This window comes from Bubalus kerabau, chromosome 5 (genome assembly GCF_029407905.1).
Source record: "Bubalus kerabau isolate K-KA32 ecotype Philippines breed swamp buffalo chromosome 5, PCC_UOA_SB_1v2, whole genome shotgun sequence".
Taxonomy (NCBI): domain Eukaryota; kingdom Metazoa; phylum Chordata; class Mammalia; order Artiodactyla; family Bovidae; genus Bubalus; species Bubalus kerabau.
The window spans coordinates 2,473,210-2,496,131 of NC_073628.1; the positions used below are offsets into that span (position 1 = coordinate 2,473,210).

Below are 22,922 nucleotides of genomic sequence, written 5' to 3' on the forward strand. Positions count from 1 at the left end.
GATGGCTCAGTCGGTAAAGAATCTGCCTGCAATGCAGGAGACCTGGGTTCGATCCCTGGGTCGGGAATATCACCTGGAAAAAGAAATGGCAACCCACTCCAGTATTCTTGCCTGGAAACTCCTAGGGACAGATGAGCCTGGCAGGTCCATGTGGTCGCAAGAGTCGGACACGACTGAGCAACTAAACTACTATCAACTATTTTAAGAACTGAAAATAGTACATAAATGTTACATTATCTTTTTCAAAAAGCTAAATGATTTAAGCAAATGAAAACCAGCAGTGGAAAAACACTCTCCAAGGGTCCCCATCACCTCCTACTGAGTCCACAGTCACCCCACACAGAAACTCGAATCCCTGTGCTTCCCAGCTCAGCTCCCCTGCAGTCGGCTGCATGCATACAGCTGCACCTGGGCTATTCCCAGGCTTATATTCTGCCGTTTCACATACTATAAACGCAAAACACGAGACAGGCAGGCCTTCAAAATGACATCTGATGACATGTTAAAAGCTAACACACTTAGCTTTTACCAGTTGTTAAATACCAAAGCCTTTTCCCCCAGGATGTACCTCTGGTAGTGTCTACATGAAGACATCTCATTTTACAGGGCCTCCCCCATCCCAGGTCACTCTTCACAGCAACAGGAGATTGTGACTGCAGGACTCCTGGGCCAAAGACTAGGAAAGGATTCTGACACCTACTGCCCAGTTGGTTAATCACGGAGACCAACGACCACTGGGCTACGTAAGTAAGCCCTGCCCTGCCTAACACACACGTGCACCAACCCCTCCTGTGCAGACCGCACGCAGCACCTGCCCCCTGCTGCAGCAGCCTCGCTGCCCGCTTCACAGCCACGGCCCACTTTCACCACCCAGTCAGGCCACACCTGATGCCAACCCCTTCTGTGCTGGCGAGGGACGTGCGTAAGGCGCCTCCCCACACGGACTCTAGCAAGGAGGCGCACCCCAGGGCACAGAGGACGACGCTGAGGAAGGGAAAGCTGAGGTGCCTGACCCGAGGTCACATGGCTAGCACGGTGTGTTTCTGTCAATCTAGAAGTGTTAGGGGAAGCATACTAATCGAAACTGCCCACCCTGGCCAGGCACCATAATAACCATCTGCATGAGTTGTTTTACAAGAGGACCTGCTAAGGAACACGGAACTAATTAAGCCACCACCAACCGAAAGAATTCGGGAAAGATCAAAAGGAGACACATGTCCGACCACCTCCCAGAATCCTTCTCTCTGACATCCATCTTGGCTGAACAAGGCGTGCACCACCAGGAAGGACTCCGAGTCAGAATGATGGCTAAGGACAGCCCGGAAACTAATCTGGACTCTTCTTCGCTGAGACTGACATCCTGACCACTCGGGGTACTCAGGGGCCAGCTTGCCTGCCAATGGACCAGACCGAGCGGCCGCAACTGGGACCCTTTTGTCCCCGGTCTCCTCCTGACGCATACAACTGGCCAGAGTGCCCCGACCGGGTAAGGAATAAGAGACTTTATTGACCTCTCTCCGCTTCCCTCTTTTCTCTCCTTAACCCTTCCTATCCTTCCCCGTTTTTCTAGTCCCCCGGTCCTGGACGCAGGAATCTGGTCGAAGGGCCTCAGTCCGAGATGACCATTGGAGACTGATCACCTCCTCTTGGCAAAAAACTTGAATTCTGGTTCTGGTCTGGTCTGATTTCTGGTAGGGCCGAGTTCCAGCCCTCCCTTCTCCAGAGGCCCAGGGTAAAGTCCCGTAACGCCTGGGTGTCTGTAGGTGGCAGGAGACGTCTGTAAGGCCACCCCTTTTGCCCCGCTCTCCCACCTCCTCCCTCTTCTTTCAACCTGGCTTCCTTTCCTCCCTTTGAAATCTTTGAAGACCTGAGATATTTTCCTTTGTTAGTACTTGGATCTGAAGTTCTGTGTCTCTATAGGAGGTTTTCTGAGCGACTGTATTCTTGTATTTAAGGGAGTGTCTGATGAGGACTGCCAGGTTTATATATGTGTGTTTTAACTGTATTCTGTGTTGTGATTTTTGATGGCCATTTTGATTTGTCTGGCCGCCATTTTGTTAGAACTTGACTTTCTTTCCCCGTGCCTTGAGACCGGGGCTCTCAGGAACACTTATCCAGACCATCTCTAACCCCTGAGACTGAGGGAAAATGGGGAAAAGCCTTTAAAAATTTTATTTCAACTGTTTTTTTATAAACTAGTAAATTTTATATTGTAATACCTGATTCATGACTAAACTTAGAAAATGAAGCTAGATCTTGTGTTGTGTCTGTCTAAATATGTCTTGGTATGTCTTTGTCTCTGGATAATATTTTTGAGATTAATTTGTAAATGAGCTCTATTTAATTGGCTTAAAGAAAAGAGCTTACAAATCAAATAATTCTAAATTAAACAATAAATTCCAGGTTCATGTGAACTGGGAAATATTCAGTATTAGATACCTGATATTAATGTTTGTTTGTTGACCTAATATAAACATGTCTTAGAGTAATTAACATTAAGTAAAATATTTTCATTGTACCTAGGTTTAATATAAGTTAAATATTATCATATCTGTTACAAGTTTACTAATAAGGAAATTACCTCAAGTGAAGAAACTTCTAAAATAAAAATGCCCCATACTATACAGTGTGGAGGTTTGGGGCTCGGTAGTTTTGAAAGACAATTCTGCTACGCTGTCTACATGGGTCTGTTGATACTGGAACACCCTGACACAAGCATTAAAAGTTAAAGCTGTGAATCAGAAGACCCCTAATTACCTTTCTAAGTTCAGCTACTCCACCCCACAGGAACAAGCCCTCGGTAGATCCCATCCTCTCTGTCGTCCCATCTCATCCTCTGTCGCCCCCTTCTCCTCCTGCCTTCAATCTTTCCCAGCATCAGGGTCTTTTCCCACGAGTCAGCTCCTTGCATCAGGTGACCAAAGGATCGGAGCTTCAGCTTCAGTATCAGGCCTTCCAATGAATATTCAGGGTTGATTTCCTTTAGGATTAGCTGGTTGGATCTCCTTGCTGTCCAAGGGACTCTCAAGTCTTCTCCAACACCACAGTTCAAAAGCATCAATTCTTTGGCACTCAGCCTCCTTTATGGTCCGACTCTCACATCCATGCATGACTGTGGACATACATGAATACAGACCTTTGTCAGGAAGTGATGTCTCTGCTTTTCAACACACCGTCTAGGTTTGTCTTAGTTCTTCTTCTAAGGCGCAAGCGTCTTTTAATTTTGTGGCTGCAGTCACTGTCCGCATTCATTTTGGAGCCCAAGAAAATGAAATCTGACACATCTATTTGCCATGAAGTGATGGGACTGGATGCCATGGTCTTAATTTTTTGAATGTTGAGTTTTAAGCCAGCCTTTTCACTCTCCTCTCTCACCTTCATCAAGAGGCTCTTTAGTTCCTCTCCGATTTCTGCAATAAGGGCGGTGTCATCTGCATATCTGAGGTTATTGATATTTCTCCTGGCAATCCTGACTCCAGCTTGTGCTTCATCCAGCCCGGCATTTTGCATGATGTACTCTTCATATAAGTTAAACAAGCAGTGTGACAATATACAGCTTTGACACAGTCCTTCCCAGTCTGTGGTTCCGTGTCTGGTTCTAACCACTGCTTCTTGACCTGCATACAGATTTCTCAGGAGGCAGGCAAGGAGGTCTGGTATTCCCATCTCATTAAGAATATTTCACAGTTTGTTGTGATCCACACAAAGGCTTTAGGATAGTCAACGAAGCAGAGGTAGATTTTTTTTTGGAATTCCCTTTCTTTTTCTATGATCCAGCGTATGGTGGCAACTTGATCTCTGGTTCCTCTGCCTTTCCAGCTTGTACACCTGGAAGTTCTGTTATGTACTGCTGAAGCCTAGCTAGAAGGATTTTGAGCATAATCTTGCTGGCATGTGAAATGAGTGCAAGTAAACAGTAATTTGAACATTCTTTTTTTTTTTAATTTATTTAAATTGGAGGCTAATTACTTTACAATATTGCACTGGTTTTTGCCAATTTTGAACATTCTTTGGCATAACACATACCTTAATTTAAAAATATTTAATTGCTAAAAATATGGTAACCATCACTTGAGTCTTCAGCAAGTTGTAACATCAAAGATCTCTGATCACAGATCACCATAACAAAGAAAATAATACTGCGAGAATTACAGAATGTCACAGACCCATGAAGGGAGCAGATGCTGCTAGGAAAATGGCATCCGTTGTCCTGCGGACACAGGGCTGCCACAGACCTTCAGCTTATGAGCACTGTCTGTGAAGCACCGCAGGACGAGGCACAGCGGTGCGGCTCAGCTGGCTGAGCGGAAGCAGCCAAAGGGGAGGATGCAGTCTCAACAACCTCACACCCAGCACGGGATTTACCCCCTCCATGCTTCAGTTAAGAACCATTAGTTAGTTAGCAAACTACGCAAGATCAAGACTCAGTTAGGAGATTCTTGTAAGTAGTTATGAGGTGTCCCTATGACGCCACCCAAGTCAAGTCACAGGAACTTCACCAGAGGGGGCGGGGAGATGCGGGTCAGGCTGAGACTGTCACAGTGAGTGAGTGATGCACGCAGAGACTGGGAAGACTCCAGAGGGTGACACGGCCTGCCGGAAGGTGCGGCATGGAGGGGACTCCACACAGCCGAGCAGTGCCAGATGCAAAGACGGCAGCCTTCACCAAGAGGGCAGCAAAAGGCACCGCTCTAAGACGTGCCACATCCTCAAGCCAGGGATCTAACTGTGGGCGGCGGTAACCCAGGGGTCAGTTTTGGATAAAATCCCGAGGGCATTCCCTTCCTTCTCACTCACAATAAGGAAAAGGGGTAGCTGATAATCTGGGTATGCAAGGTTCAGTGGAATTTATTAAACTTTCTTTCAAAGGCTAACTGTGGTGTCGGAGAAGACTCTTGAGAGTCCCTTGGACTGCAAGGAGATCCAACCAGCTAATCCTAAAGGAAATCAACCCTGAATATTTGTTGGAAGGCCTGATGCTGAAGCTCCAATACTTTGGCCACCTGATGCGAAGAGCCAACTCATTAGAAAAGACCCTGATGCTGGGAAAGATTGAAGGCAGGAGGAGAAGGGGACAACAGAGGATGAGATGGGTGGATGGCATCACCAACTCAATGGACATGAGTTTGAGCAAGCTCTGGGAGATGGTGAAGGACAGGGAAGTGTGGCGTGCTGCAGTCCACAGGGTCGCAGAGAGTCAGACATGAGCAACTGAACAACAACAGAACTACCCTGGTCACCCCGAACAAGGCCGGATTTGCTGCTCTTTAGAAAGGCATACAGGACTTCCTTGGCAGTCCAGTGGTTAAGACTCCACACTTCCACTGCAAGGGGGTGTGGATCTGATCCCTGGTCAGAGGACTAAGATCTTGCAAATTGCATGGCGAAGCCCCCTTCCTGCCCCTTGCCCAAAAAGGCATATAGGGGCACAGTCATTAAAGAGAAGTTTGGAATCCAACTGCAACAATAACCCACTAGCCAAAGGAAACCCTGTAACTGACACTTGAAGAGTCTGGAGAGTTTTAAAATGCCTGGAGGTCTATCAGGATCTAGGTGTATTCTGTGCTCTGAGATTACATGTCCTGGATATCAAACGTGTGTTTGGACAAACTGCAGTGTTTCCGCTGAGACCTTATACCCCTTAATGGCTAAGATTCTTAACAGGTGAACAATGTCTTTGTGGAAATTTTGGAAGGGCGAGCAAAGAAGCAAACCATCTATATATTAACAGCAAGGTGGGCCCTCCAGAGAACTCTATGGCATTTAAGCAAGCCTTTAAAACTTGTGAGAAAGGCTTCCCTGGTGGTCCAGAGGTTAAGAATCTGCCTGCCAACGCAGGAGACATGAGTTCCATCCTTGGACTGGGAAGATTCCACAGGCCACAGGGCAACTAAGCCTGTGCACCACGGCTACTGAGCCCATGCTCCGGTGCCCTCTAGCTGTAACCACTGAGCCTGCGCCCCTAGAGTCCCTGAGCCTAGAGCTCGAGCTCCACAAGAGATGCCACTGTAACGAGAGGCCCAGGTACCACCACGAGAGGTGAGCCCCCAGGCACTGGCACCAGAGAAAGCCTGTGAGTGGCAATGAAGACCCAGTACCGCCAAAACACAATGTTTTAAAAACACCTTAAAAAAAAAATCTGTGAAAAAGGGAACCTCAGTAAAGCCTCCAATGCGTGACTGTCCAGGTATATTGTCCTTCCCAAGTAAAGGCACGAAGTTACATTTATCAACAGGAATACAAAAAAAAAAAAAAACAACAAAAAACCACAAGTCGCCCACAGTGAAAAAGTTGCTTCCAGTAGAGATGAACACCAATAGCACGTGGGGGTTAGGGACGCGGGGCAGCAGGGAGTCACAACGCTGCTTGCTGCCCAAGGCCCTGGACACACCCCTGCCTGGGCCGTCGGCTTTCTGGTAGGTCAATGGGCATGGCAAGGACGAGTGTGTGGCCCAGTCTGGGAGAGAACCGGGTCCTGCTGGAACGCTTGCACCTCTGCGAGGGGGAGCTGCTGGGCATGGACAGAGCCTCCCTGGCCCACCAGCCCGGGAAGGCCCTGTCTCCCCGCCTCCTCACCGGCGGGACACGGCAGCCTGGGCGTCCTTGGAGGCGTTGCACGGGTGGGTTTGGCTGTGGATTCTTGGAGGCCAGACCCGCCCTGAGTCTCCATCTGCTGGAGCTATCTTTCTTCTGGTGTCATCTTCAGGGATCCAGGCCAACTGACTGGCCAGATTGACAAGACCAAGGTAGACACTGTCTCCAATTCTATACAGGTTGTTCCAACAGGGTAAGTCTCTGGTTAGGTCACTTACAAACATGGAATTAGAAGCCACCTCTGTGGACTCAGCATTGGCACAGAGAAGCCTGACTTGCCTCCGAGAACAATTTGGAGCCTGCTATAATAGCCACGGATGGACACGGCAGGCCTCTGGGTGCACAACTGCCTTGCACTCCAGCCCAGGAACTGGGGGCCGGCTCCAGGCTCTGTGCACGTTTTCGGCTGTACCGCAGCTTGGTCACATCAAAGGGCTGGCAGTTGGTTTCATTTAAGCTTCAGGGATCGTTCAGGGTTTTCTCAGCTGGTTGCCTTAGTCTAGCATTAGGCCTGACTTATCCGAGACAAGCACATGGCCTGACTGACAGAGGCCGGAGGGCCAAGCTGGCAAATCAGGGACCCAGTACTGAACTCCTCCCCCGGGTCTACGAGGATGCTGTTACCTTGGGAAAGTCCATGCAGCCTTAAGCTTGACCTGTGCCCATGGGGTGTAGGAAACTTGCTATGATTTAGTAGGATCCTCAGGTCTAATTCTGAAAGGGAAAGTCTTAATGGGCTTGGCTGGTGAGGTTTCAGTGACAGGAAAGAAAGGAAGTTCGGGTAAGAGGGGGCGGGAGGATAAAGAGGCAGCAGCAAAGAGAGATACTGGAGAAGGAAATGGCAACCCACTCCAGTCTTCTTGCCTGGAAAATCCCACAAACAGAGGAGCCTGGTGGGCTACAGTCCATGGGGTCACAGAGTCGGACACGACTGAGCAGAGAGATACAGAGGAGATGGAGCAGCAGGGTAGGAGGGGCCTCAGCTCACGCTGAAGAAGAGGCCTCCAACGCTTTACAGCCCCACCTCTTGTTGTTTACTAGGTTCCATTTGGAAACAGTATTTGGTAAGGAGGCAATTTTATGATCCCGAACACATTTAGAAGGCTCCAGAGAACAATTACCGTAACTACTCTGTGTGGATGGCCTCATCTGGTAGCTGCGGTTTTCTAACTTGGTTTGGAGAAAAATAAGTTTGGGGAGATCAAAGGTTCCTTGGAATTCAGTTATCCTTAGTAAGACTGATCCATTTAGTTAAAAATCTGCACATTTGTAAGTGGAAAGACCCTTAAACACATCAGAGTTCCTGAAGGGGCCACTTTTAGAACCTTCAGATGACCGGGATCCTGCTTTTGACTTCAGAATGAAACAGCCCTCACCAGACAACCTGTCCCTACCAAGACCCCAAATACAGTCAGAGAGCTCATCCAAAAGGAGGGGCTTGGGATCCGAGAGGAGACTTCCCAGACGAAGTCACGGAGGCCTGCGGGAGGAAGGGCACCAAGGGCTCGCTGGGGTCCCCTGCTCACTGGAAGGGGTCGCTCCTTGGCGGGTGTCTCCTCTGGAGCCCACTTCTCACACCATGTAATGACAACCTACCAGAAATGAGGCAAACTGAGGCCAGCTCAAGTTACCAGAAATCCAGTTTATTTGGGAGAGCCGAGGAACTGCATGTGGAACATGCAAGCAGAAGTGAGCGACATCAAGTCTGAAGGCTGAGGGCAGGCTGCTTCTGTGGGCACAGGGTGCAAAAGAGGAAAATCCAGTGAGGAGTTCACTGACTTGAAGTTCACTGACTTGAAGATGGACAGAGAGTGCTGGCAGATGCCGACTGGTCAGAGCACAAGGCTCGATCTTCTGTGAATCGGGCAATTTCGGGAAATCAGTCTCACAGTCTTTAACTTTCATATTCCTGAGGGCGCAGGCATGAGTTTCCCATTCGTATCCTTTGATTCCATTTTAGATGAAAATCCTTGCAGATTTCAAATTCAGACCCTGGTGACCTTTCCCAACCACCCCCACCTCAGACTTCACTTCCTGCTGCCACTCCCAATGCTCAATTCAACATGGCGGCTGCTACTGTTGGAACAGGTGACAACGCACCGCTCAGTCAGGGTCGGGGCCAGCGGTGCAGCAGCACCCAAGACACCTCCCTCCGCAGACGGAGTGTGAAACACGCCCCCGCCCCGCCGGCCACGCCCCCGCCCCGCCGGCCACACCGTAGTCTCAAGGACTGAGACAGCAGCTGACGATAAACATCTGGTCATGGACAAACGCCCTCCTGACGACAGAGGCCAAAGATGCTCGGCTCGCCCCAGGACGCCACCACTCCAACGCGACCCCACACTGATACAGAGACCCTATTCTGGGTGACGCGACGACCCAGCAGTTAGAATTAAACACAACAGAACATTCCCCATGCCCCCAGAAGGCACCGAATCAAGGAAAGAACAACAAACAAGATAATGAGTTTAAAAAAATGGAAAATACTGCGAGGTCAAAACAACACAAACCCAGAACTCCACACTGAACACAGAGCACACACAAAGCAATCTGGTTTTGATCTGGGTTTGAAAACCATTCCTATCATTTCCTGCTGTGTAACCTCGGTTCCAACATCCATAACCAGGGCCCACCTGAGAGGCGGCCTTGAAGATGGAATGAAACCCAGAAGGGCCCAGTACATGGTCTACTCCGGGCCTCCCTCTGCTGTTACAATACGCTGTTAGATCCTACTTATCGCTTGCCATAAAACATACAAACCAGGTTACTGTAAAGATGACTACCCTCATCTAAGAAACAATCACCTAGTGTGGTGACATGTTACAAACAAGCGGGAGTTCAGTTAGTCAACCTTCATCACCACTATTTTAACAAAACTTTCTTAAAATACAAAGTTATAAGGAATTACCAAATTTGCAGGTTTAAGAAATATAACCATCCATTCGTTTCAAATGTTAGCATACTGAGTTTAATATTAATTTTATGAAAACACAGCTCCAAACCTCATCAAAAAGATCTCTTACTTTTAAAAGGCAACTAAGTTGAAATATGAAAGGAATACCAGGCAATAGAATATTCTAAAATTTCAAAAGAACATAGCAGTTCAGTTTCCCTTCCAGGGTCAAACAAAAACCCTGAGCCTCTAACTCTAAATCTGGATTGGCATGCAAATTTCCATGATTACACAAATGAATGTTTTGCTATTTATATAAGACACCTCACAATTCTATTTATGGATTAAAATTATTTTTTTACCCCAAACTTTTCATAGGGGAAAATATTTTGGTTGTAAATTATCCAATGTAACTTTAAATTCTTAATTTTTAACTGACAACATTTAGCCCATAGTTAGAGAGTAATTCCGTAATTTCAAACTGGGCCACTCTCAAGGGACAAAGTGTGAACTGGGGAATGTGGTCGGCCCTCACATAACCAAACCTGTTTATACATGTATTACCTATCTTAACTCAAAGGTCCTCAGTATCTTCCCATAACTGAACGATTAAAATGAACTTAAATGTAATCAATGTATTTCTGTAAGACTTCAGAATTTCACCAGAGTCCACAATTCTTATTAAACTAGGGTGGCCGTCAAATGAACCCCACAGCACAAACACTTGGTTCACATAAAAGCCTGAGGGCTGCTGACCCCACTCTACCCACCTGAGGTGGAGCCCCATCAGCCCTCCAGGGTTACCAGGCCACGTTCTGGCCCAGGGCAGAGAAGCCACTCTGTTTCAAGAAGGAATCAGGACGCTACCCCCAGGACATCCCAACGCCTCCACCCACAAACCCTGGCCCCTGTACAGAGCCGGACCAGGAGAGTCTCTGTCACTGCACGCCTTAGTTCAGGGAGTTAACTGTTGGATTCACCGTGCCAGCCAGTAAGTGAAAACACATCTAGAGCAAACAATCAGATCACTAATGTAAATAGCTGGAACAACAGAAGACGTCTTTGTAAATCAACATACTCTTCAGTATACTTGTAATCTCTTAGCAGTTAAAAAAAAAACTGTCCATGTCCTACACTCATATAAGTAGTCTTAAAATTATGTTCAAGCTGATTTCAAACATGTGTAACGACTATCTTACATGCACTTTTTCTTTTGTCATGATCAAAAAATTATTTAAAAAACCATATGTATTACATGTTTACAGATGAACTACAAGTGGCAGGTAGTTAATTTCTGTCTAATTTCTGTCACCAAGTGTCAGTGGTGTATGCGGGAACCACAACTTCTGTAAATGTCTGAAGCTTTTTACTCGCATGCTTTTTAGAAAAAGAATGGATAAATGATTCAATGTAGCTGAAGCCCCAGTACTCTGGTCACCTGATGCAAAGAGCGAACTCACCGGAGAAGACCCTGATGCTGGGAAAGACTGAGGGCAGGAGAGGATGACAGAGGATGAGACGGCTGGACGGCATCGCCGACTCAAAGAACATGAACTTGAGCAAGCTCCTGGAGACAGTGAAGGACAGGGGGCCTGGGGAGCTGCAGTCTATGGGGTTGCAAAGAGCCGGACACGACTCGGCGGCTGACAGATGACCCATGTCTGCCTTCCCACTGAAGACCACGTTCCACGAAGGCCAAGGTTTATCTACCTGCTCAACGCAGCCATCCCTGGGTCCAGCACAGGACTAGGCAGAAGGCAAGGACCAGGCAACCCACTGCACTCAAGCACTCCCCGCTGCTGAGGGACGGTCCGCCACGAGCTGCCTGTGTACAGCACAACAGCAGGGACCCTGCACACTCGAAGCCTCTCCTAGGCAGGTTCTCAAGACACACAGGAAGTTACCTCTGTCCACGAGACAAGGGCAGACTGTCTCTTCAGAAGCTTGCTCCAGACCAAGCCCTCAGTTTTCACAAAGAAAGTAAAAAAGTTTCCTTTCCTTAACCAAAACAGCCTATTTTTACTGGAGGCACAGTGGTTCTTCATTGCTATAGCTCCAATTTCCTCCTCCACACTCTCTTCTCTGCAATTCTTTGTATATGACTGAATGAGCCAAACATTTCAAACTCTTCTTAATCCAAGGTCTTGTCACCTTGTCAGTAACACTGTCTCCTTTATTTCAAACTGCAAACACCCAAGTCCCTATTCCTTCTTTCTACTCCTGTTTTCAAACGCACCGATCCCTATCTAACGTAACTGTCTCCCACTGTGGAAACAGGTGAGGGCAAGGTCTTTCATCTGTTTTATTCAGTGCAATAAAACACCCCAGGATCCAGAACCCTAGAACTACCTAGCAGAGATGGCATTCACGGACGAACAGACAGATGAAAATCAGGGAAAGCTACTTCACGGTAACTGGGGAGCAGTGCTTGCTGTCGTTGCTGTTTGCTGTCTAAGTCGGGCTCCAACTCTCCCGCGACGCCATGGACTGTGGCTGCCAGGCTCCTCTGTCCATGAGATTTCCAAAGTACTGGAGTGGGTTGTGTTGCCATTTCCTTCTCCAGGGCATCTTCCTGACCCACGGATCAAACCCGCATCTCTTGCACTGGCAGGCAGATTCTTTACCACTGAGCCACCTGGGAAGCTGGATAAACAAGTACTAATGTTTTAAATTAGGACATCCCAACTTCATTCTTAAAACCTGTGCACATATTTAAATTGTACACTTGCTCTTTCTACCACTCCACACAACTATTACACAGAAATCATTTTAGCTTGTTTTCGAACAGGCTTTTGGGGATAAGAATAAAATGCACAGTGTGTGTGTGTGTGTGTCTCTCTCTTAGTCGCCCAGTCGTGTCTGACTCTTTGTGACCCTACGGACTGTAGCCCACCAGACTTCTCTGCCCATGGAACTCTCCAGGCAAGAATACTGGAGTGGACTGCCATTCCCTTCTCCAGAGGAACTTCCCAATCCAGGGATCAAACCCTGGTCCCGTGCATCGCAGGCAGATTCTGCACTGTTCATTTAAAAAAAAAAAGTCCCACAGATCCAGAATGGAAGCACCTTTCGTAACAGCTGACAAAGTATATTTTTAGGAGGAAAATTAAGGCTACACAGTGAATTGCCAAGATCAAAAGGTAGAGTTCATGAAGTGATCTTTTGTAGTTTTGTCCCTACAGAAATACACCGCCTCTCTGATTACTAAATACTCATGAAATTTAAAATTCAATGGCAAACAATGTAAAGCAGCCCTGCTTTCTCTGAAGAGGACACGGAAGAAAACCAAAAGCTGTCAAACAAAAACAAATACACAGCATCATAAACTACCTCTTGAAAATCCCACGAACAGTCCAACACAAAACTCTTCGCTGCCCGTTAGTAACAGCAGCGCTCAAGAAGAAAACCTCATAAGTGCAGTTTAGGAAGCCATGCTCACTGAGCCAGGAGGCAGTGTGCAGACTGAGCAATGCTGGAGGAGAGCGATTCCTGCAGTAACCCTGCACCAGCTACCTTCTACTTCTGAAGTCACCCCAGTGGTAGAGCGGTCTAAGTAATACCAGCCTTTTATTAGGTTGATACAAAAGCACTTGATGTCTTGGATCCTAAATTTTAAATCATTATAATTAAGCTCAAACACATCTTTATTAATCAAAACAGGAACCATTACAACCAACTCATTTTTGCCAACGAGAAATAAGTTGGTTTATTTCTCCAGAGTAAAAAAATCTGTGTTCAGGATCTAATCAACACTTGGAAAGCATGTTCTGCCTAATGCTGGTTGTGGAAGCACCTTCCCTGCAAAAAGTTGTCCAGATGTTTGAAGAAGTGGTAGTCAGTCGGCGAGGGATCAGGTGAATATGGCAGATGAGGCAAAACTTCATAGCCCAGGTCACTCAACTTCTGACGTGTTGGCTGTATCAACGTGAAGTCAGAAGCTGTCGCGGAAAAGAACTGGGCTCCTCCTCCTGACCAACGCCGCCTGTAGGCACTGCCGTTTTTGGTGCATCTCATCAATCTGCTGAGCGTACTTCTCAGATGTAATGGTTTCGTCGGGATTCAGAAAGCTGTAGTGGATTAGCAGACTACCAGGGACCATGACCTTTTTTTGGTACAAGTTTGGCTTTGGGAAGTGCTTTGGAGCTTCCTCTCGGTTCACCAACTGAGCTGGTCATCGCCAGTAGTTGTATAAAATCCACTTTTCATCTGATCAAGAAATGTTTGTTGCTGTTACATTCTAAGACAACACACCAAAATTGCAATTCTTCTGATTTGCAATCAGCTCATGAGGCACCCACTTAACGAGCTCTTTCACCTTCCCAGTTTGCTGCAAATGCCGAATGACTACAGTATGCTCGACGCTGGGTTCTTCAGCGACTTCCCGTGTAGTTGCAAGAGGAATAGCTTCAATGATGCTCTCAACTCTAGTCGTCAACTTGCAATGGCCGGCCACCACGCTCCTCGTCCTCGAGGCTCCGGTGTCCTTTGCACAACTTCTTGAGCCAGCAAAGCACTGTGCTCGGGAGCACCTCCTAGTTGCTGATGCGTTGTTGATGCTGCAAGTTGTCTCTGCTGCTTTACAGCCCATTTGAAGTCAAATTAAAAAAAAACTCTCAAATTTGCTTTTTATCTAGTATTTCTATAGTCTAAATATAAAATAAACCACAAGTAATAAGTCATTAGCAAAAAACATAAAGCAAGAAATGCACATTAAAATGATGTATAACATTACCACATTTAGCTTAGAACGTATACCAGTGTCAGATGGCAAAGTTAACAATGAAAAGCATAATTACTTTCGCACCAACCTAATATTAAACCGTAATCACTTTTGCACCCACCTAATACTGTCCGCCTAAACACCTCTTCCTTTAAAAAAACAAAAAAGTAAGCACTCCCCAAACAGCAGTCCCAGACCAATCTCCCTACAAGCTCCTCAACACCGCCTTATTATTCAAACATGCCATCACTTAGAGCACCAGTTTTCCCTGTTTCATACAGCTGATGGCCCTTTAGGGCTTTGGGAATTTAAACCACCCACTGGTCACAGACACTACCCATGTAAAAAAAAAACAGAAAACCACCCTTGGTTCTCTGGCAAAACTTTCAAAAAGTACAACACAATCAAAACAATCTTAAACCATTTTAAAACTGTGGACAATGAACAAAAAGGAAGAAAAGTAACTGAATGTAAGTAATTTTGAACTCTATCAGTCCATGTATGGATTTACATTTGAGGTCACACCTCCTGATGCTAGAAGACTATCTACTTGCTCAAAAAAAAAAAGGGGAAGGATTTCAATTTTAACCCTAGTTGGCCACAAGTTGCAGACACGGAATTAATAATGCTTTCAATATTAAGAAGCTGGTAAAAATCCTGACAGGTTAATGGAAATAGTTTAACTAAAGATTCAAGCAAGAATTCACAGGCTGTAACGCACTGACGAACACATACCAACTCTAAGCCCTCAACTGCTACAAAATCATGGTCTCAGATTAAACTCTCTCCACAGAAAATATCACAGAAAGGTCTGATAATCTTAATGGTCAATTCACAGTACAGTATCTGTATACTTTTAGAGGGCAACAATCCTAAAACCTAAGTATCCTTTCCAGAATTTGGTTTACTAAAGCTATCAAACCAAAAGTGATAAGAATCAACTATTGGGAAGAATTTAATGTCTCCAATCACCATTCTATACAGTATTTTCAAAAATAATGCAAAAGTCACAAAAGTATTTAGATGTTAATTTGAAATACAGAGGCACAAATAACAGTGGACATTCTGAATTAGTAACATGGGTCAAAAAAAAGACTACAAAGTAGTAACTGGTGTTTAAGACAGCACTATAGTGTTCAAATTATTTTATATAATTATAAATAACTATTTTGAGAATAATTACTCTCATCTTTCCATGAGAAGAGACCTCAAAGTTCCAGTGAAAGCTTTCCTAAATAAACTTAAAATAGTCACAATTTATTTTATCTATAAAACGATCTCCCTTTGTCACTTCATTCTATAGGAAATTAAGTCTTCCAATGGTATTTTTGTTGACCAAGTCTTCAATCAATCCCCAAATCTCAGAACAAATAGGATACTTTACCTTCGAAAGATGAAAGAAAAAAATTTCCCTATCACAAAACAAGTTTAAAAAAAAGCAGCTAATAAATTGAGAAAATTCATTTTCTACAATTTCCTTCTCCTGTCAACTCTATCTTAACAAGTTAACCACTAATAGATAACGCTAATGTTTAAGCCACCCTCCTCCACTTTAGCACTCAATCTTTTAAATGTATTCCTACTCGTAACACCATCTTTCTTTCTTGCAAAGTCTTTTTTATGTTAGCATATTATTAATCCCACTAGCTATCATTAATCGCTGTCTGTAATCATTTCCAGATTCTACTATGGAGAGCACTTAGCATTCTGTGGAATCACAGAATCTGGAGCTGGAAATAATCAACCAGCTTAAATCCTCAAAACCTAGACTTCAGTTAGGCTCTGCTGCTGCTAAGTCACTTTAGTCACGTCCAACTCTGTGCGACCCCATAGACAGCAGCCCACCAGGCTCCCCCGTCCATGGGATTTTCCAGGCAAGAGTACTGGAGTGGGTTGCCATTGCCTTCTCCGCAGTTAAGGCTCACTGCAATAATAAAAACAGCTTATTAAAACTTTTCATCCTCTCTACAGAGAAGCTGTAAAGTTAGGCCAAGTTCCCAGGTGGCTCACTAGTCAAGAACTCACCTGCCAATGCAGGAGACACGGGTTCAACCCCTGGTCTGGGAAGATCCCACACATCGTGAAGCGACTGAGCCCGTGCGCCACAACTACTGACCCTGTGCTCTAGAGCCTGGGAAGCGCAACTACCCAAGCCCTGTGCCCAAAAGCCCCAACTCCACAGCAAAAGAAGCCACTGCAGTGAGGAGCCCGCACACCACTGGAGAGCACCCTCCCCCAAAACACTAGAGAAAGCCCTCCTGCAGCAATGGAGACCCCCTAGGCCTAAATAAATTTAAAAAATTTAAAAACAAAACTGCTTGCATTTTAACCCAAGTTCTGTCACCCTGCAAACACCACTTTACTTAACCCTCTCAGGGCCTCAAGCTTCCTGAGTGGTTACAGGGGAAAACAACAGTCTTATCTCAAAAGTCATTAGACTTCTGAAATGAGTCAACGCAAGCCAAGAGACTATCAGAGGTCCTGGTGTGTAGGACAACTATTAATCACTTAAGAGGAACAGTTACTTAAAAAAAAAAAAAAAGACAGTAATTTTAAAGAAGACAACTTAGTTCAACGACTCATTCTGAGAACTTTCGGGTGCCTATTCTTATACTTCACAGCGTTGCTGTTGTTCAGTGGCTCGGTCATGCCCGACTCTTTGCGGTCCCGTGGACTGGGGCCCACCAGGCCTCCCTGACCGTGGGATTTCCCAGATGAGAATATTGGAGGGAGGTTTCCGTTTCCTTCCCCAGGGGATCTTCCGCACCAGGGATCGAATCGGGGCCTGCCGCACGGACAGATGGGTTCTTCACCACTGAACCACCAGGACGGGTTAAGGTGGGGGGGGGGGGGGGGGCATATGAACCACAGGCCCGCAGACAAGGGAGGGTATGGGCACGCCTGGCCAGGAACCCGACCCCCGCCTTCCTCGGGGCCCAAAAGGCTTCATGCTGAACCCAGACCCGGAGTCACTGCGGACGATGGGAAGGAAGTCTGATCGCGACCGGGCGGCCCTCTGCTGGGACGCACAGAAAGCATTCGGGAAACAGAGGACTGGGGAGGGAGGGGAACGCGGGTAGGCAGTCAGGTACCAACAGGCACACCGCTGTGACTGCCGTCACCGTCTCCGGCAGCGCTTCCCCGCCTGCAGAATGACGCGGCCGCCCGGCCCCGACGACGGCCAGGACCGCTAAAAGCGCCGCCGCGCCAGCAAACCCGGGCCCGAAGCCCCCGGCGGCCGCGAATCGCGGTCACTCCGCCCCGGGGAAGGGCTCCGGGGCCGAAAACAAAGGCCCCGGGAGGCTCCGCGCTCCCCCGGGCGCTCGCGGCCCGGCCCGTGGCCTCAACCTCCCCCGGGACATCGCAGGGCCGGCGGGCGGGCTGGCGGGGGCCGCGCGGGAACAAAGCGCTCCTGACCCTCGGGCCGCGCGGACACCTGCCGCCGCCTCCCGGCCGCCCGCCGGGCCCTGCCCGCCTCCCCGCGGGCTCCGCTCCCGCCCGCCCGCTCCCCACTCCGGGTCCGGCCCCGCCCCTGGCACCGCGGCTCCCCGAGATGGCCTCCTGCGCGGCCCCCGCCAGCCCGGCCCCGGCCCCGCCGGCCCCAACAAAAGCGTTACCCGGCCGAGCCCTCGCCGCCGCACCTCGCGCCTCCTGCGGCAGTAGCGGCAGCCGTCTGGGCTTCGCTCGCTCCGGGACTGCGCCGCCGTGGCCGCCAACAACGCCGCCACCCATTGGCCGAGTCCGCTGTCACCGCCCTCCTCGAGCAAAATGGGCTGCTATTGGACCAGTGCGGCGCGAGTCCGCTACGCTTCGGCGCCGCCGGCGACAGCCAATCGGAGGCAGTCCTGGGGACGCGTCGCCGAGACCCGCGCGCTCATGCAAATAAGGGCGTGTGGCGTCACCAGGGCGCGCGGGCGCGCTCCTTCCGCCTCTTTAAGGGGCGGGGGCGCGCGGGGCCCACGTGGAGGAAGCTTGCTGCCGCGCACCCCTCTAAGCAACCCGGGCGCCACCCCTTTCGCCCCCTCACCCACCCACCCCTGCCTGCACAGTCCATTCCCCACCCCAATCGCCCAACCCCTGGCCTGTGCAGCCCCCTACCCCCGATTCGGGCGCACCCCTCTCCCCTCCCCGGCCCCCCGGGGGCCTGGGCAATGTCTCGGATTCCTCCCGCGCCCCCTGGTACCTCGGATTGAGCTCCACTCCCAGGAACGCGCGCTGACCCCGCCGACCTCCGCGATCCCCTGGCCCAGGTCTACCCCCTCAGGTCCCCAGGCTCGTCCTGCCTGCAGGGCTTGGCTCGTGGGTCCCCTCTTCCTTCCCTACCCTACCCCGCACACTCACGGGCTCTCCCAGGGCAGCGCACAGGCCCGCGCCCAGTGTCTCAGACTGGTTCTGGCCTGGCTGACCTCCCCGACCAGAGGAAGGGCTGGGCCGCTGGGGTTGGGGTACCGACCCCGGCCTCCCCACAACGCAGTTCCTGGAAAACTTAAAAAGCGCTTTAGTGAGATGAGATGACAGTTCGGTGGAAGCCCACATGCCACAGGCCCGGGCTTCAGAGTGTGTTTCTGGGCGCTCTCTTCAGTTGAGGGGTCGTTTTTGTCCCTTTCTTCCGAAACATTCCTGTCTTTGAATGAGCCTGCTCCTGAAACAGGTTCTAACTTTGAGCAAATTTCATGGGGCGAAAGTTGGAAACCATCTAGAGGCTCCTGTTGGAGGGACTATTAAGGACATACGGTCACTAACCACAGGGTGGCCAGCGGGTGCCCAGGTGTGACCCCCAACGTAGGGACCTGCATCTGTATTGGGAGCAGGTATGGGATCCCAAGCCTTACTTGGCTTTTCTGACTTTTCTGCAGTGACCTTGCTTTGCTTTCGGTAAGGATGGGGCAGAGCTGGGGGAGGAGGCGTAAACGGCAACAGAAAAGAACCCCAGAATTTTCAGGTGAGGGGGTCTTCCTCCTCCTGTTTAATAAAGACTCATATTCACGAGGCCACTGGGTCTGGCCCTGCCCAGATGTTTGGTGGTCAGTGCAGGTGGCAGGGAGCTGGTGGAGCCCCCACCACACCAGCACTAGTTGGTTGGGCAGGCTGTGGGCTGACCACTGGACCTGGTCCTCGCTCCACTGGCTGCAGTGAGGCAGCCTGTCCTTCTCCAGGTCGCTTTAGTGAATTGGTGGGAAGGTGGACGACCTTGTCCAAAGCCTTTCTGTCGGTATCAGGACTGAGAATGCTGTCCCAACTTCCTGTGGCTGCCACAACAAAGGGACACAAACTGTGGGGCTTAGAAAACACAACAGCCTTGTGTGCTCTCACGGTTCTGGAGGCTGGAAGGCAGAAATCAAGGTATCACAGGGCTCAGTTACCTCCAGGGGACTCCCAGGGAGGATCCTTCCTGCCTCTTTCAGCTTCTGGGGGTTCCGGGCTGTGGCGACATCTCATGGCCGCCTCTGTCTCCATAGATCCTCTTTAAAAAATAAAATCAAGCCAAAGCAGGAGTTTAATTGCTAACGGATTGATGAAGTGACATTTTCCACTAAAAGACGATGAAGATCGTTTTGAGAAATAAAGTCAGAATTATATTTAGGGCTCATGAGAAAGAATCGAGTAATATCAGGAATCTTTTTAAAAACACAAAATATTTTATTTAACATATGACCAAACAGTTCACAGTATCCCTACTCAAGTTCAGAAATACAATTCATGCGTGTGCACTCAGTTGCCTCCGACTCTTTGTGACCCCGTGGATTGTAGCCCACCAGGCTCCTCTGTCCATGAAATTTCTCAGGCAAGAATACTGGAGCAGGTTGCCATTTCCTCCTCCAGAAGATTGTCTCAACCCAGGGATGGAACCCCGGATCTTGTGTCTCCTGCATTGACAGGTGGATTCTGTACCACTGAGCCACCTGGGAAGCCATGTATTAAGAAAACATTACCCTCATATAAGTCCCTTATTATAGTCGGAGAAGGCAATGGCACCCCACTCCAGTACCCTTGCCTGGAAAATCCCATGGACAGAGGAGCCTGGTGGGCTGCAGTCCACTGGGTCGCTAAGAGTCGGACATGACTGAGTGACTTCACTTTCACTTTTCACTTTCATGCATTGGAGAAGGAAATGGCAACCCACTCCAGTGTTCTTGCCTAGAGAATCCCAGGGACGGGGGAGCCTGGTGGGCTGCTGTCTAATAGTTAGTTGTTTTTTAGTCCTGTGCTCCAAAAATGATATCTGAAACATTATCTAATTACTATGCTCACAAGCTAAACAAAGGACTTTGTTTTGAAATATAAAAACAAAAAAATTCAAAGAATTACAAAGGATGCAACTTAGTTACTGACACATTTTGCTGCATTTGTGTCTAAAGAATTCAAATACTACATCTGCATTAGGGTCCCTGGGTAACTTTACATGAAACTTTTTTTTTTTTTTTTAAATGACTATTTTTACTTAGGACTCTTTAGTCCAGAGTTTTAGGTGCTAGGGTGGACACCTAACTTGCTGTCGTCTCTGATGAAATAAAGAGATGTATTAACATGGCTTAGCGTCTATAGGAGGTAACAGATAGATCCACAGAAGGAGGTGAAAGGGCTTTCTCGAGGCCACGTTACTTAAGAAGCTCAACTGCTACGAGTTGAGTCTAATCCGTTTTGGAAAGGAAAGCATGACTGAATTTAAAGGGTTCTCTGTGCTGACTTTTCTTGCTCTTATTCTTGCAGATAGTTTCTGTATTTTCAGCTACCAGAGGCGAGCACCATCACAGGTTTCCAGATCCCCTATCTCCCTGTTTCACGTCTGTATATATATTCTTATTTTAATATAAATTCTAAAATGTTACTTATTTGTGGTAGGGCTGGGTTTCTGCTGCTGTGTGCGGGCTTGCTCTAGCTGCAGTGAGCAGCGGCTACGCTTCATTGCAGGGTGAGGGTTTCTCATTGCGACGGCTCCTCTCGTGCTGCACAGGCTCCAGGGCAGGCTCAGCAGCTGCAGCTCGTGGGCCCTAGAGCTCCGGCTCAGTAGTTGTGGCACGCTCCCTCAATAGCTCGAACTGTGTCCCCTGCATTGGCCGGCGGACTCATCCATTGACCACCCGAGAAGTCCCTGTGTATATTCTTGTTACAATGAGATTGTTTTTCCCACTTCCTCAAGGGCAATTTTAAAGGTTTTTGAGCTACCTTGGAACAAATACAATACTCTCAGAATACAGTTAAGTGTAAATGACTATCCAAATTTAGGTCTGATGAGTAGTTCTTTCTTTGTCATTACTCTTGCACAGTCCCGAGACATACAGCCTAGGGTGTGGCGTTTCTGTTGATCCTGGTTTTGCTGTGGCTGCTTTTGGTTAAGGTGAAGACTTACTGATAACATGATCAGCAGTATCAACTACAGCAGGGACAATAAGAGAAGTCATCAAGCCCAACAAGGACTGTGCAACTTGTATGTGATATTAATACATTAAAGCGGAAATCACAGACCTCCCCAGTGGTCCAGTGGTTACAACTTTGTCTTCCACCACAGAGAGGGCAGGTTCAATCCCTGGTCAGGGAGCTAAGCTCCCACCTGCCTCACAGCCAAAAAACCAAAACATAAAACAGAAGCAGTATTATAAAAATTCAGTATTTTTTTAAAATGGCCCACATTTAAAAAAATCTTTAAAAAAAGCATGCAACTAGGAGACAAGTAGAAGTATAAAGGAAAGGTGGGCTATCCAAAGCACTTTTTACATCCAAAGATCGTAACAGTGCTACTCCCCACAACCCAGGGGGGTGTGTGTGTAAGTCCCTTCAGTCAAAGGTATTTCTTATTCTGTCTCCCCATTCCCCTGTGCAACTTAGCCCCTTAAAAACAAGCCAACGGCTTTATCTGGGATTCAATGGAAGAAAAAGCAGCATTTCCGTATTAGATGAAAATGTTCTGCTGGACTCGCGTGGGGATGCTGTGTGTCTATATTACATGTTAGGAGTGATTTAGAGCCTTGTCCAGCGTTAACTTTTGTCCTGAAAGTGTTAAGTTGCTCAGTTTTGTCTGACTCTGTGCGACCCTATGGACTGTAGCCGGCGAGGCTCCTCTGTCCGTAGACTTCTCCAGGCATGAATACTAGAGTGGGTAGCCATTCCCTTCTCCAGGGGATCTTCCTGACCCAGGGACGAGACCCAGGTCTCATGCATTGTAGGCAGATTCTTTACCTTCTGAGCCACCAGGGAGGCCCCAGACTTTCGTTTTACCTGCTGACATTGGGACCACTGTTCCTTGTAAATCATGAACCATCCAGTCACCCTGTCCTGGATTTATGATCTTGAGAAAGACTTTCACCGTCTTGGACAGTAGTTTCCTCATCTACTAAAGGAGGTGAGTGATCTTTCAGATAACCTTTTAGTGCTAACATTGTGTGATGCTAGGGAATGCAGTTCAATGCAGGCAATGTATTAATATATAAAAACATTTTGCTCAAGTGTCTGTTCTGATGACCCCAGCCGCATTCCAGGACCTGCAAATAGCTCAGGGTGGCTCATGGCCTAAAGATAGCGCCTGGGAGTCCCACTGGGAGGTGAGCCTGGGCCGGTGCCCCGGGGTACTCGCTGGGCCAGGCGGCAAGCCGTGTCCCCACCTGCCCGTGGGTGTGATGGGCAGGTGTCGGGCTCAGAGTGATGCCAGCCTTGCCATCCCAAGCCCCCTGCCTGGGTCTAACATCTCAGATCTCAGGCACTGGGTCTTGGACTCCC

At 48.2% G+C, this 22,922-nt stretch overlaps 1 protein-coding gene across 3 annotated transcripts in view; it reads right to left on the reverse strand.

Moving 5' to 3' along the window:
* NAP1L4 (nucleosome assembly protein 1 like 4) overlaps positions 1-17,987 on the reverse strand; it is a 50,609-nt gene extending 32,622 nt beyond the window's left edge. For 2 of the 3 annotated variants that reach the window (XM_055580547.1, XM_055580549.1), the window contains exon 1: positions 17,825-17,969. In XM_055580547.1, the coding sequence (XP_055436522.1) occupies positions 17,825-17,939 (115 nt within the window). In that variant the 5' untranslated portion in view covers positions 17,940-17,969. Of the gene's footprint in view, positions 1-17,824 lie in introns of all 3 variants that reach the window. The other variant, XM_055580548.1, reaches the window with a different exon arrangement.
* Positions 17,988-22,922: the final 4,935 nt, after the last annotated feature.